The sequence below is a fragment of the Phocoena sinus genome, chromosome 4, assembly GCF_008692025.1.
Source record: "Phocoena sinus isolate mPhoSin1 chromosome 4, mPhoSin1.pri, whole genome shotgun sequence".
In the NCBI taxonomy this organism is placed as follows: Eukaryota; Metazoa; Chordata; class Mammalia; order Artiodactyla; family Phocoenidae; genus Phocoena; species Phocoena sinus.
In genome coordinates this window covers 72,694,407-72,707,114 of record NC_045766.1, presented here as the reverse complement: position 1 = coordinate 72,707,114, position 12,708 = coordinate 72,694,407, and the positions used below count along the sequence as shown (strand labels likewise).

The 12,708-nt window shown below is 39.1% G+C and overlaps 1 protein-coding gene across 3 annotated transcripts in view; it reads right to left on the bottom strand.

Moving 5' to 3' along the window:
* Nucleotides 1-3,698: 3,698 nt before the first annotated feature.
* UBXN7 (UBX domain protein 7) overlaps nucleotides 3,699-12,708 on the bottom strand; it is a 69,861-nt gene continuing 60,851 nt past the window's right edge. For all 3 annotated transcript variants that reach the window (XM_032630326.1, XM_032630328.1, XM_032630327.1), the window contains one exon: nucleotides 3,699-12,045. In XM_032630326.1, the coding sequence (XP_032486217.1) occupies nucleotides 11,884-12,045 (162 nt within the window). In that variant the 3' untranslated portion in view covers nucleotides 3,699-11,883. The remainder of the gene's footprint in view (nucleotides 12,046-12,708) is intronic.

Sequence of the window (12,708 nt, the reverse complement as noted above, 5' to 3'; positions counted from 1 at the left end):
ACATCCAAAATGATTTCTATCCCACCAAATCTGCTCGATCCCCCATTCTTGCCTCAGGAATGACACTACTACCTATCCATTGCATGAAACTTGAGTCATTCTTGATTTCTCCTTCCCTCATTGCCCCACATCTAATCCAACAGTTAAGTCTTTAAATTTCTACCTTAAAATGCATCTCTAATCTGTATACTACTTCCCAGTTCCATTGCCATGACGCTGGTCCAGGCAATTTCCGTTTTGTACCCTGATCATTGCAATAGTCTCTACTCTTGCTCTTTTGCAATCCACCCTCCAGACAATAATGGCTTCTTGTTATACTCTATATGAACACTATATGAACTCCTTACTGGGCCTAATAAGGTGTTGTATGATCTGGCTTTTACACATTTTATGCCACTCCCTTTGCTCACTACATGCAAGACACATTGGCCTTCTCTCAATACCTCGGATACATCAAAAACTTTCCTGCTCCACAGCCTTTGCATTTGTTGTTCTCCTTGGAAGTTTTCCTCCTACTCTTAGTATGGGCCACCTTCTTTTCATCCTTCAGGTGTCAGTCTAAATGTTAACTCCCCAACATCCTATTTAAAGCAGAATTCTCTACTGGCTCCTTTTCCAGTTTTGTTCATTGCGGCGAGCCGCTTCTGACCAGCAGAATGACGAATCACCACACGCTAGATTCTTCTCGCATCACACTTTATTGGAGTACAGCTTGGTTTCGGGCGGATGGAAGGAAGACCCCGTACGCTCGAGCCTGTCTGCTTATATAAGGGCTTAAGGACTCGTGTAAGTCCCTGATTCGTCCGTATGGTTATCGCATTTCGCAAGCCGGACTTTGGATAGGCCACTGCTTCAAAACCTGATTAGCATATTAGGTGCATACGCCCTAGCGGCATACTTAGTGCATGCGTAATGGCTATCCGGCCGCGCCCTACATCTCCCCCTTTTTTCTTTTCGACCATTGCAGCGGACATTGACCTGTACCAGTGCTCATACCGGGGTATGTACACGGTGTACCGGTAGTTTCCGCTTGCATTCGCAGACACCCTCCTGCGTGCAATGCTCGCAATCGAACTGCAGGGTGCAAGGGCTGTCTTCACGTGGCATGGGCTCCTCATGGAGGTGCAATGGTAACGAGACCTCTCCGTGCAGAGGCAGCCCCTAGGGCCGATCCCCTATAGAGGTGCAATGGCGGCAAGGCCCCTCTGTGCAAAGGCGATCATATGTTTTTTAGGGTGGAGAGCCAGGCTGCGGGGGACTCGCCTTCACTGATGGCCACAAGCGCCTGAGTGAGCATTATCCTATCTCGCCGGGTTCGAATGCGAATACGACAGACCAACCAGAGACACAACACTATCCCAAACAAACAGCAGGCTGCGAACAGTCCCACACCCACCCATTCCTTAAAAAAGGAAAATGCTCTAGCTAGCCATGCGGTAAATTCTCCAAGAGTCACTGGATCCACTCTGGTTGCATTCAGCTGCAGGATATTCAACTTCTGCTTAAATATCTTCTTCTCCGCCTCGCGGGACCAATTTCCCTTTAGGAATTCTCCAATCTGCTTGCTCTTATTCAGAGCATCCAATCTGTGCTTAGTGGCCTAGCACAAGCCGTATTCATCTCACAGCTAGTGGAATACAATACTGGGAGAATGGTACTTTGAGAATGAACGGGGATGGGGACTGGCCAGGTTCGGCTAATTCCCCAAAACGTCTTGATCTCCGCCTTGAGCAGGGGGAAGCTCATCAACAGTATCCAGTCCAGTGTCACTCCTTGAGCGCTCCACATCGTTCTTGGGATTATCTTCCACGACTCTTGTTAACCTTGTCGGGACCCAAATCGGATCTTGATCCTGAGACCAGACTTCTCTGGGTATGAATGTACACTTTGGCGGTTCCCGAACCGCAGCGCCAGGGGGGGCGCTAGTAATAAAAGCGGAAGTCTGAGTACATGTTAAAGCTTTTGATTTAGCAGAAGCACAAAATGGCGGACGAGCATCCGCAGAGGCACAAAATGGCGGACGAGCACATGGGGAACTGCCATATCGTCCTCTTTCATATTCGGCAGCTGCTTCTTCCAGATCCGCCTCCTCCTTGGGATTCAACTCATCTTGAGACAAATAAAGCGCTTTAAATTCATCTAAAAGTGGATACAATCCTGGCGTTGCATCCGATTTTTCTATTTGTTTTTCTCTCCTTTTCCTAGGATTCTTAGGCCTATCTACCGTAGTCCCTATATTTTCACTTTCTGACGCACTATCTTGATGTATGCTAAGAGCTTTACGGCCCATCTGTACAATATCTTCGCATTTCCCTTCTCTTAAGCACGAATGTATCATTCTCCATAACGGAAACGTGCCTCGAGAGAGCTCCCCCATTTTGTGACGATCAGCCAAGTCCTTCCCCAGTTTTTCCCAAGATGGAACAGTCAGGCTTCCAGACACCGCAAACCATGGGGCGGCACCATCAATATCCTGCAACAGTTTACTAATAGTTTTATGTGAAATCTTAAGTCCTCGATCGTTCAGAAGGGCTTGGATGGGCTCATGGAATCCAACGGTTGGTTCCGCGGATGAACTATTCCCCATAGTTCACTCTCATATATGAACAACTTGCTAAAGCGGGAAGATCTCTGACCTATCTAATGGCCAGGGGAGACACACTCGGTCGGGCTGATGGCACCGTAGCCACACGCAGACAAAAAGTGCGACAGCTACGAAGAGAACGAAAGCGAAAATAAAAATCTCGGGCTCTATTGCAGCAAAAACATACCTAAACTGGACTACTTAACGGCGGTTCACTCCGTGTGTCGAGTTCTGAATCGGTCCTCCATGCGGGGCGCGCAGGTTCCCGGGTTTCGGCACCACTCGCGGCGAGCCGCTTCTGACCAGCAGAATGACGAATCACCACACGCTAGATTCTTCTCGCATCACACTTTATTGGAGTACAGCTTGGTTTCGGGCGGATGGAAGGAAGACCCCGTACGCTCGAGCCTGTCTGCTTATATAAGGGCTTAAGGACTCGTGTAAGTCCCTGATTCGTCCGTATGGTTATCGCATTTCGCAAGCCGGACTTTGGATAGGCCACTGCTTCAAAACCTGATTAGCATATTAGGTGCATACGCCCTAGCGGCATACTTAGTGCATGCGTAATGGCTATCCGGCCGCGCCCTACAGTTCATAGTGTTTGAATCAAATCTATGTTTTTTATTTGTTTACTATCTGTATTCCTAACTAAAAAGAAAGTTCTTTGAGGGCAGGGGCTGTGTCTGTTTTGCTCATCATGGTCTCTCTAACTCCTGGTTTTTCTCCCATTAATTTAGTAATTACTTTTTTTCCTTCACTTGTTTAAGCTGAGTCCTTAGTCATTAGTCACTGCTGATCTGAAAGACTAGACACTGCTTGAACGGCCAATATGTCAAATACAGAATCTTACTTTCCTTACAAGGCTAGCTAACCCAGTGATTTCATGAATAGTTCAACATTTATAGAGCATTTATCATGAATGTTCAGCATGTTAACTAAGAGCAGAGAAGAAGCTAACAAACATTTACCCTTGACAACCTGACTATGAACTAACCTTTTTCAATAAATACTACAGTGTGCTAAACATGAGAATATGAAAGCAAGCAAACCTGAATTGTACTAACAAAAGTAGTATCCAGAGTCTTACCTCACAAAAACAATAATGCAAGAAAACTAATACTGAAAAGTTTTTGATTTTATTTCCAAGATCAAATATTACAACAGGACATTTACATGTATTTATAAAAAAATGCAGCAGTTGAATTTATAGATCAGAGGTTTCCTTGAGTTTGGTCCCTCTCTCAGCACAGTGAGCTGATGTCTTCAAAAGACTTCCCTCCCTCCCCAACCCCAAATGTCCCACCGCCCCCCTCCCCAATTCAAGTTGCAATATCAATATAAAGCAACTGGGTACAACACAGCAAGAATATTCACAATTTGGTACAGCCAAAACCAGAGGATCACCAACTGAGAGAAAGATCCTCATTTTAGAAATTATTTACCTATAGACTATGTGTATCTATAGATATATCACACTCAGTTATCTAAGATTTCCCTGGTTTTAGAGCAAGTGGAAGTTCCATTGAGTCTTAGCCAGCAGTTACAGCTCTGTTTTATGTAACGGCTTGTTTTTCTCCTCCTACAAGTTTAGATTTTCTACGGCCTCCATATGTCTTCAGATTTAAGGCTTTCCCTAGCACCTTTATTATCACTTACTAGAAATACAGGAGGGTCTCTAGTGTGTCTTGAACAAAAAAATTTAGTGGATGATCCAGTTGCCCCTTTCTCACATGTCCCAAAGCCTTCTTCCCACTCTTGAGAAGAACTGCAGAAATAAATGATATCTCCTAGCACCACGGGATTAAAGCCCAGAAAACTGAGAACTATACATATGTGCATTTTAGGGAACACTTGCCAGAAACATTACAATAGAAGCACTGTCTCTGTCCATTATCTTCTTGGATTCAATAACAAAGTTACACTACAGATTAAATTTAGAGCCTGTCCTGCATTAAGAATGCAAATCTCACTAAGACCACCACTTTATCCAGAATAAGGTGAGTACACAAACATCCCAGGGAATTTCTAAACACTGTGAGAAACTGCTTGAGAACACTAAAGCAAATACCCTAAGCTGACTTCACTCAAGCCCCCAACCCACCCCCATGCCTAGCCCCAAATTTCATTCCTTGGTTAAACTTCTCTGAATAAGATGGGAAGTGAGGTTTGGAAAATGACATGGAAAATGTTTAAAAAACACAGTTAGTGAAGACATGCCAGAACTGGACATCCCAGATGATTCAGAACGCATTGTTCAAACTAAATTCATACAAAGCATGCACAGAAGCCTACAAACACTCCTGAGTGTTTCCATGGAACAATCAATACCTACTTTGTTTCTTAAAGGGTTAAAAAAAAAAAAGACACCAGATGCTTAGAAGTTGTTAACAATCAAAGGGAAAACCATTCTAGAAAGAAAGATTCTTAAGAGTGAATAAAATTGTGTCTAAAATTCATGCCAAAGCTTGGCTGGAAGCCCCTCAAAGTCCAAGTATTGTGTTAGCATCAACTGGTACTCATTTCTCTACATTTAAGACTAGAGGATTATCTCATAGCTTTACTGTCTGTTTCCCAGCAAGTTTTAAATACCCTTTCCAAACCGAAGTGACAAACCTAGGAAAGTAACAAGGCCCAAGTCCCCCAACAGGTAAGATAAACAGCCCCTACAAACTTCCTACTCATTAACTGAAAAGTGGAGGTCACATATTCCTTTCATTCTAATTAGCATGTAAGAGGGGATTTTCTGGTGGCAATGGTCACTCCACATGAGGTTTAACTTACAGGGCAATGAATTATCAAAAAGCTACTGTTAAGAGCATCTGATTATCAGTGTCAAAAACCTATTTATATTTTGAATCACACCATTTATTGATATTTTCCATTATTAAGAACACAGAAGCTTTGAGAAAAGCATACTATAAAGCCATTTTGTTGAAAACAGAAAGATATCCAACTGAGCATCAACATTCCAATGCCATTAACTTGAAATATATCCTGGTGACATGTACTTAAAGTCAGTGACCTTGACAGAGGGGAAAAAAAGCACAATGGCAGGGAATGGCTCCCTATCAAGAATTTCTCCCTTATCAGATAAGATGCCCATATTGAGTCTATGAAAAAAGCAAATAGAAAAGATTTTAAGGAAGGGAGAATTCAATTCCAGGTCAGAATTTATCTAATTACTTGAAATGTTTCCCATTTTATTTACCATGTCTAATAAATGAGTGATTCATGGTGGCCCAGTTAGATTAACAACTTCTTTTAATGGAGGTAAAATTTTTCTTATGTTAAGTCCAGCTTATTCTTCCAATTTGTAAACCCAAGTGACCTTATAAGGGATATAAAATCTTAGGGCATTTTGATCTCTGTAGAGGAAATACTATTAGGCAAACAACAAAAATTTGCTGTTTGTTGCAAGAGAATTAAGCACAACAAGGCAGCTTTCCATATTTATAGATTAATATTTGATTGTTCTTAGGCAAAATACTACCATCGGTATTTGTATCTCTAATCCTACACATAAATCTGGTTATCTTCTGAAAATACAGAAATGCTAAATTATGTTTTATTAAAGTAGTTCATATTAGATTGCTCAACTCTACTTTGAGATCATATGTCAAAGCAAGGCCTGTACCAAACACTATCATGTTTATGAGAATGACTGAGATTCTAAGCAATACAACTGCATTCCATAGGCCAAAAAAGGGCAGAGGGGTATCATGGAGCTAGCTATTCTATATTTGGAATAAGGATTCTTAGGTAGAGAGAAAATGAGTTATAAAAATGATGTTTGCCTCAAATTCTTTCCTTGTATATTAATTTATGAAAAATGAAAAATGTTACATATTAAAATTTAGAAATGGAATTTCTTAAACACAGCCAATTTTCATTAAAAATCAAGACATTTTCTGAGAACAGATGTCAAAAATCAAGAAGAGAATGGAAAAATAAAATAGAAAATTATATTAAAAGATTTTCTAATTTAAGGGTCTCATTACATCCAATAATTTAACCACGAGATCACTTCAGGGGAAAACTACCAAGGTCAACATAATCTCTACTGAAAAAAGCTAGATTCTAAGCTGTCTCTCTAGCAGGATTGATACATAGGTGAATCAAAGACCAAAATAGCCATCACTGAAATACCAAATTTCTACATGTCAGGAGGAAGCAGTGTCAGGCTTGGTGTTCTCTGTCGGTTATTTTCAGTGCTAAAGAACATTCTTACCACCATTCTAAGATGTGTACAGTGCAATACTAAACTGCACGGTGAGGCAGTAACTAAAATGTTAAGCAAGGCAAATCAATGAAGTTCAATATTCATAGTACACAGCTGTCTTTAAGTGGTCCTATTGGAAAACTGCCATGTTCACCAGAAGGGTGGGTTCTTCTTACTCTCATTTAGTTTTACACAAGACATTACTTATTCATCAACCCCCATCCCATGATTTACTATTGAGTAGTACTACTGAATACTACTTACTCTCTCTCTCTGGCTCCAAATGAAAGAGGGCCAGAGAGAGAATGACACCATGGAGATACACTCTATGGGATAAGAAATATTTTAAAAAGTCGGCCTAATTGGATCTTGAAACACTTGTTTCTGTCAAAACCAAGTGTGACTTCTACAGCTTACACAAATCAATTTCCTAACAATTGCTCAGCCAGTAAAGTGCTTTGTTTAAGCACACATACAAAATAAAATTTAACTCTGGTGTCAGTGAAATATTTGGTTCTCATTACATTTTAGTCATACTCAACACTGATTAGGAACACAGCATTAAGTTTTAAAAGTAATGAATTGTGTTTAAAAGATCATTACTAGATCTGTAACTATTATATTCTCCTTTCTGGAGATTACAGTCATCACAGTAGGGTAGATCAAGTTACTGGGCAAATGAAACCTGGACACAGGAAAAAAAAAGCAAGAACTGATTAACAAGTATACTTTTAATTACTCTAGGGATAATATATAAAATAAAGGTAAGAGACTAAAAGCATTAAATTTTGGAGTGGAAAAGATTCAGAGATAATCTAATTCAGTGGTCTACAATCTGTAGGTTCCAAGAGTTTCTGCAAAAGGTCTGCAATTCCATATGCACATTTACATTTTCTCCACTTATGGAATTAATGATATTTATACTTAACCCCACAACTCCCCACCACTGCTGAATTTTAAAATTACAAGCCCTTTTACTTGAACAGACTAAGAACTATTGATCTAGTCCAATTCTGTTAATTAGAAGCAGAGCTGTTACCCAAGTACACTTATTGCCTACATATAGTGCCCTTTCTGCATATCATATATAATATGTTGTACTATACATTTAATTTGTACCTGGGTATAGAAATTAAATCTTTCCTTCACTTTTCAGTAGCAAGTGGCTCCCTCTGGTATTTTCCTAAGTATCCAAGTGAGATCCCTGCTAGCTAAAATCTTTAATCCTGGAATCAATAATTCTTTCCTACTTGGGTACTAGTTATGCCTTACTGTTAAAACATCATGCCCTAAATCTAGTAGTTACAAAAGGTGGAACTAAAGAATACAGGTAAGTCAAAAGAAAATCTGAGCCACAGTGTTTGCCACTTTCCAGTTTTATTTTCCTAACTAAAGCCTACACTATCCTTTACCCTTTCTAAACTTCTATTGTAATTATGGTTCAGTCTCAGAAAGGTAAGCATTTACATATTCTCCTTTTATCTCAAGTGTAGTGTGTCTCTCCAACTGGATAAAACAGGCAGGAACCAGATCTTGGATTTCAAGATTTTTCCAACTTTGATTAAGGACTCAAATAATTGTTAACTTATAGAATCAAGGAAGTAGAATTTTATAGGAGATTTTAAAATATACACATAGAAGTTTCAATAATCTAATACAGATGGGATATAGAAAAGATAATTGTATCTTTTCTGAGAAATGGTTAAAAATTTGATAAAATTCTTTTTTATCCTTTCCATTTTTTCTTGGCAAATAATGCCATAGTTATTTTCCTCTTACATTTTCATCACTGCATCATTTTAAAAAAGCAATCAGTAATCTGCCCCTCAAAATAACAGTGTAAATAAGAATTTATAGGCATAGCACAAATCTCACAAGCTTTAAGGAAAAAAATCAAATGATAACTTACAGAGCCAAACAATGCGAAGATAACCTTTTGAGCAAATTGATTCCTATTGCAGGAGACTACAGCATGGGAGTGAAAAAAGCATGAATGCCAATTTTGATTTTGCCACTTACTTACTAGCTGTGACATCCTGAACAAGTTCTCTGCACTTCAATTTTCTTCCTTATCTATAAAATGGGGGAAATATCCATTTGGTAGACTTCTTAGGGAGATTAAAGGAGAAAATGCACATAAAGTACTTCGCACGTTAGTTACTCAAAATTAGTTCCCTGTTCTTCCCTCATTTGGCTGTTCTCTTCTCTGGTTCCTTCCTAAATCAAATTCAAAAGACTTCCTGTTACTTTTCCCCTGCTAGTTTTCATTTCATCTCTTTATATTTGTCTCCTGTCATTTACTCTCAAAGTCTATCTTGCTCTTTTTCTCCTTACCTTTTAAGATCTCTCTCAAGCTGTTTCCAATACCTACAAGGAATGACTATTTTTACCTATCTTACTAACTTCATTTTATCTATTCAATAAAACCTCTCCTCCAAAGAGCTAAGGAATTTGCAGAAGAAATAAGACATACTACCTAAGTGGATTAAGTTCTTGAACAAAGCACAATCCATACTCTTCTTGTGTACAATCCATAATGCCTCCCCCATGGGCCTCTATATCGAGGCCAGGATAATTACACTCCTGCCTCAAAATAAAATAAAATCCTCTAATCTTGTACTCTAAACACTCCAGTTTTATCTAAGTTGGATCAGTATCTCATGCCCTATCTCTTTGATATGCTTACTTATATCACTTTGATGTGGTCATCTCACAGTAATCGAAGTTGAAAAAGTCACTTTGGTTTCTCATAAATGGATATGCCAGGGCTGAGCTTATCAGAAAGAACTATATCTTATCATTAACGAACATGTTGTCTCAAGTTCTCTAGATATGTTTTATAAAAAGAAACTAGTAGGTAAAAGAATGAAACAGAATCCTATGGGGAAAATTCTTGACTTCATATTTTTGACAGATTTGGACTTTAGCTGTGACTTTGCCGAGTGGAGATAGGTGCCATGACAGCACCAACACTGAGCATAACCTCATTTCTTACCCTGTGCCTCCCTGAATTTCTAGATTTCTGACCTTGTCTACAACCAACAATTTTTTTACCCTCTAATGCACCTTTGTATATAGCTCTTTTCTTCAGATAGCAAGTATATTATCCAATTTCAGATATACAACTGAGGAATTAACATGAAAACCATGCCTCCTCACTAAATCAGAAGCTGCTAGTTAGCCTCGAGAGCCTATGAAAAAAACACCAAAGTGGTATTACTCAGTCACCAATCTAAAGAGAGAACTTTGACTCAAGGTATAAATGAAATTGTAATTATATAAATATATTTATAAATATTTATACAATTATATACTTATACATAAGCACTTACACAGACTTAGAAAAAAATGTAAGAACATTAATTCAATAGGACTCACTGAAGAATAAACAGAATTTTCCATGATTTCCTTGAGGAGATACATAACTCATTCTTTAGAGAGGGTCCCTCAAAGTCCAACCATTAGAAACTGTATTCTCTAATTGTGTACTAGCAAAAACAAGCATGTTTTTTTTTTTAATCCCCTAGTTGCCAAGAGAGTGATCTTAAAGTAGATGGGAACCTAAAGGTCTCTGAGCAATAGCAATTTATGTTCCTCAAGCAGAAGAATCAGTCAATCTAAACCTCAATTGACAAAATACGTTCATTCTGTATTATGGTTTTATAACAAGTTAAAGTTCTGATTTTTGCCACCAGAGTTACTACTACCCCTTCAGAGGACTCTAAAGCTCAAAATAAGAATCGAGCAAAATGTGAAGCTGATAAGTCAAATCATATTATATAGATTCAAGATGGTCTCTTCTAAATAATACTGAAAAAAGCATTCATCAACTACAATTTGAATGTGGCTTTTGTTGGCAGAAAAAACCCACATCTGAAGATTACTGGTAATCTTCCCCACCTCCCTTACTAAATGTTGTCTTATGAATTTGATTTTAAAGGTCTTCTACTTAGAGAGGTTTTCAGTTTTGATACCTTTTGCAAGAAACAGCATGAGGAATTAGGCTCATTCAGTCACCAGAGCCTTTTAGAGACTGTTCCAACCAAGGGTAAAAAATGAATCATTATTTCTAACCAAAGGAACATGGTTAGCAACTCTCAGCTGCATCTTTTCTTTTTCCCCTGGGGCATACATTAAGTATGCCTTAAAGTACATAGGACAATCAATAACCATAGTGGTTACGACTACAAGCCACTGCACTCATGATTATTGAACATCTGCCTTCCTACAGATCACTTGTGGACCCAAACAATGGAAGGGCCAAAGGAACTATTATGCTGTACTGGCAAGAACAGCAAGCACCTTCCTATCCCAGTCACCACAATATGCTCACGAAATGTCCATTCCAGGACTAGCAGGATCAAGGTAGTTCATAGAGTAATAACGAAAGCTGTCTCAGGCTAGGATACTGAAAGCCACCCCATGCTACTCACCCTAGTTTAACATTCTTTCTGTCAATAACACATATCATGGAAACAATTCTAGCTGGGAAGATGGGAATCCTTTGAAAAAAATTTTAAATATGATGAGCAATAATTATAAAGGACGCTTTTCCCATGTAAACAAAACCCTGGACACTGTTACACGATATTTTCTACATGAATAATAAAACAAAACATGTGTTAGAGAATTTCTTCTCCCTACTAAACATGGGGCTTACAAAAAAAGGAGGCTGCTCTTATTCTGAATCTAGCCATTCCTTTACCAAAGGAATCTGAGGAGTAACATTATCATTTGATCCCAAAAAAGTGCTGTGTAAGAGATCACCTATTGGAACATACATTTCCTGCTGCCAGTACTAGGAGGTCTTATCCTAACACTTCCATTTGGTCACCAGATTAGGTAAGAAAGAGAGAAAAGTAGGAAAAAGAAGAAAATGGGAGAAGAGAGAAAAAGAGGGGTGGGGTGGGGTATGTGAGACTGATTATAGGAGAGAACAAGAAATAAAAGAGAAGGCAGGTGACTTGCTTGCCCAACTTTGGCTCTATGGTCCTATGAGCCAAAATACATACTCAGTGACATGGTATCTCACAGAAAAAGGGAAAAAAAGGGGTAAGCTGAGAGAGGTCAGGCCATGATGTTAATTTCTTTCCTGTACAAAGACAGTCTCTTGAGGACAAAGGCCTGCCTCCTGTAATGTAATATCATAGTCCAGATGAGAGAGTTTCCTTCGAGGGAAGTTGGTGAGAAGTTCAAAACGTTCATTTGGATATCCTTTAGATTGGACATGCTTCACCAAAGCCTATGAAAAATAACAGAAAGACAAAGCTGTTAGATGGAAACAAAAAGAAAGAGCATATTGAAGAATTAAAAATATAACATTCATTTTAAAATCAGATAAAAGTTTAAGTTATTCTTTCAGATAATTGAAGCTTACTCTTATGGAAGGGCCAATATAACCCTCTGGATGGGGAGATACTAAACCTGCACCCAATAATTTAGAGCCATTAAGTGATACTGAAATATACAGGGTTATTACTGTCTCTCCAATAAACAAACCCAATTTCTTCCCTGGTGGTGCAGTGGTTAAGAAGCTGCCTGCCAATGCAGGGGACACAGGTTCGAGCCCTGGTCCAGGAAGATCCCACATGCCGCGGAGCAACTAAACCTGTGCGCCACAACTACTGAGCCTGTACTCTAGAGCCTGCAAGCCACAACTACTGAGCCCTCATGCCACAACAACTGAAGCGATGTGCCTAGAGCCCGTGCTCCGCAACAAGAGAATCCACCACAATGAGAAGCCCACGCACCACAATGAAGAGTAGCCCCCGCTCACCACAACTAGAGAAAGCCTGTGCAGCAATGAAGACCCAAAGCAGCCATAAATAAATAGATAAATAAAAATAAAGTTCCCTTAAAAAAAAAAAAAAAACTATTGTCCTAATTTTTAAACATTTTATCAGTT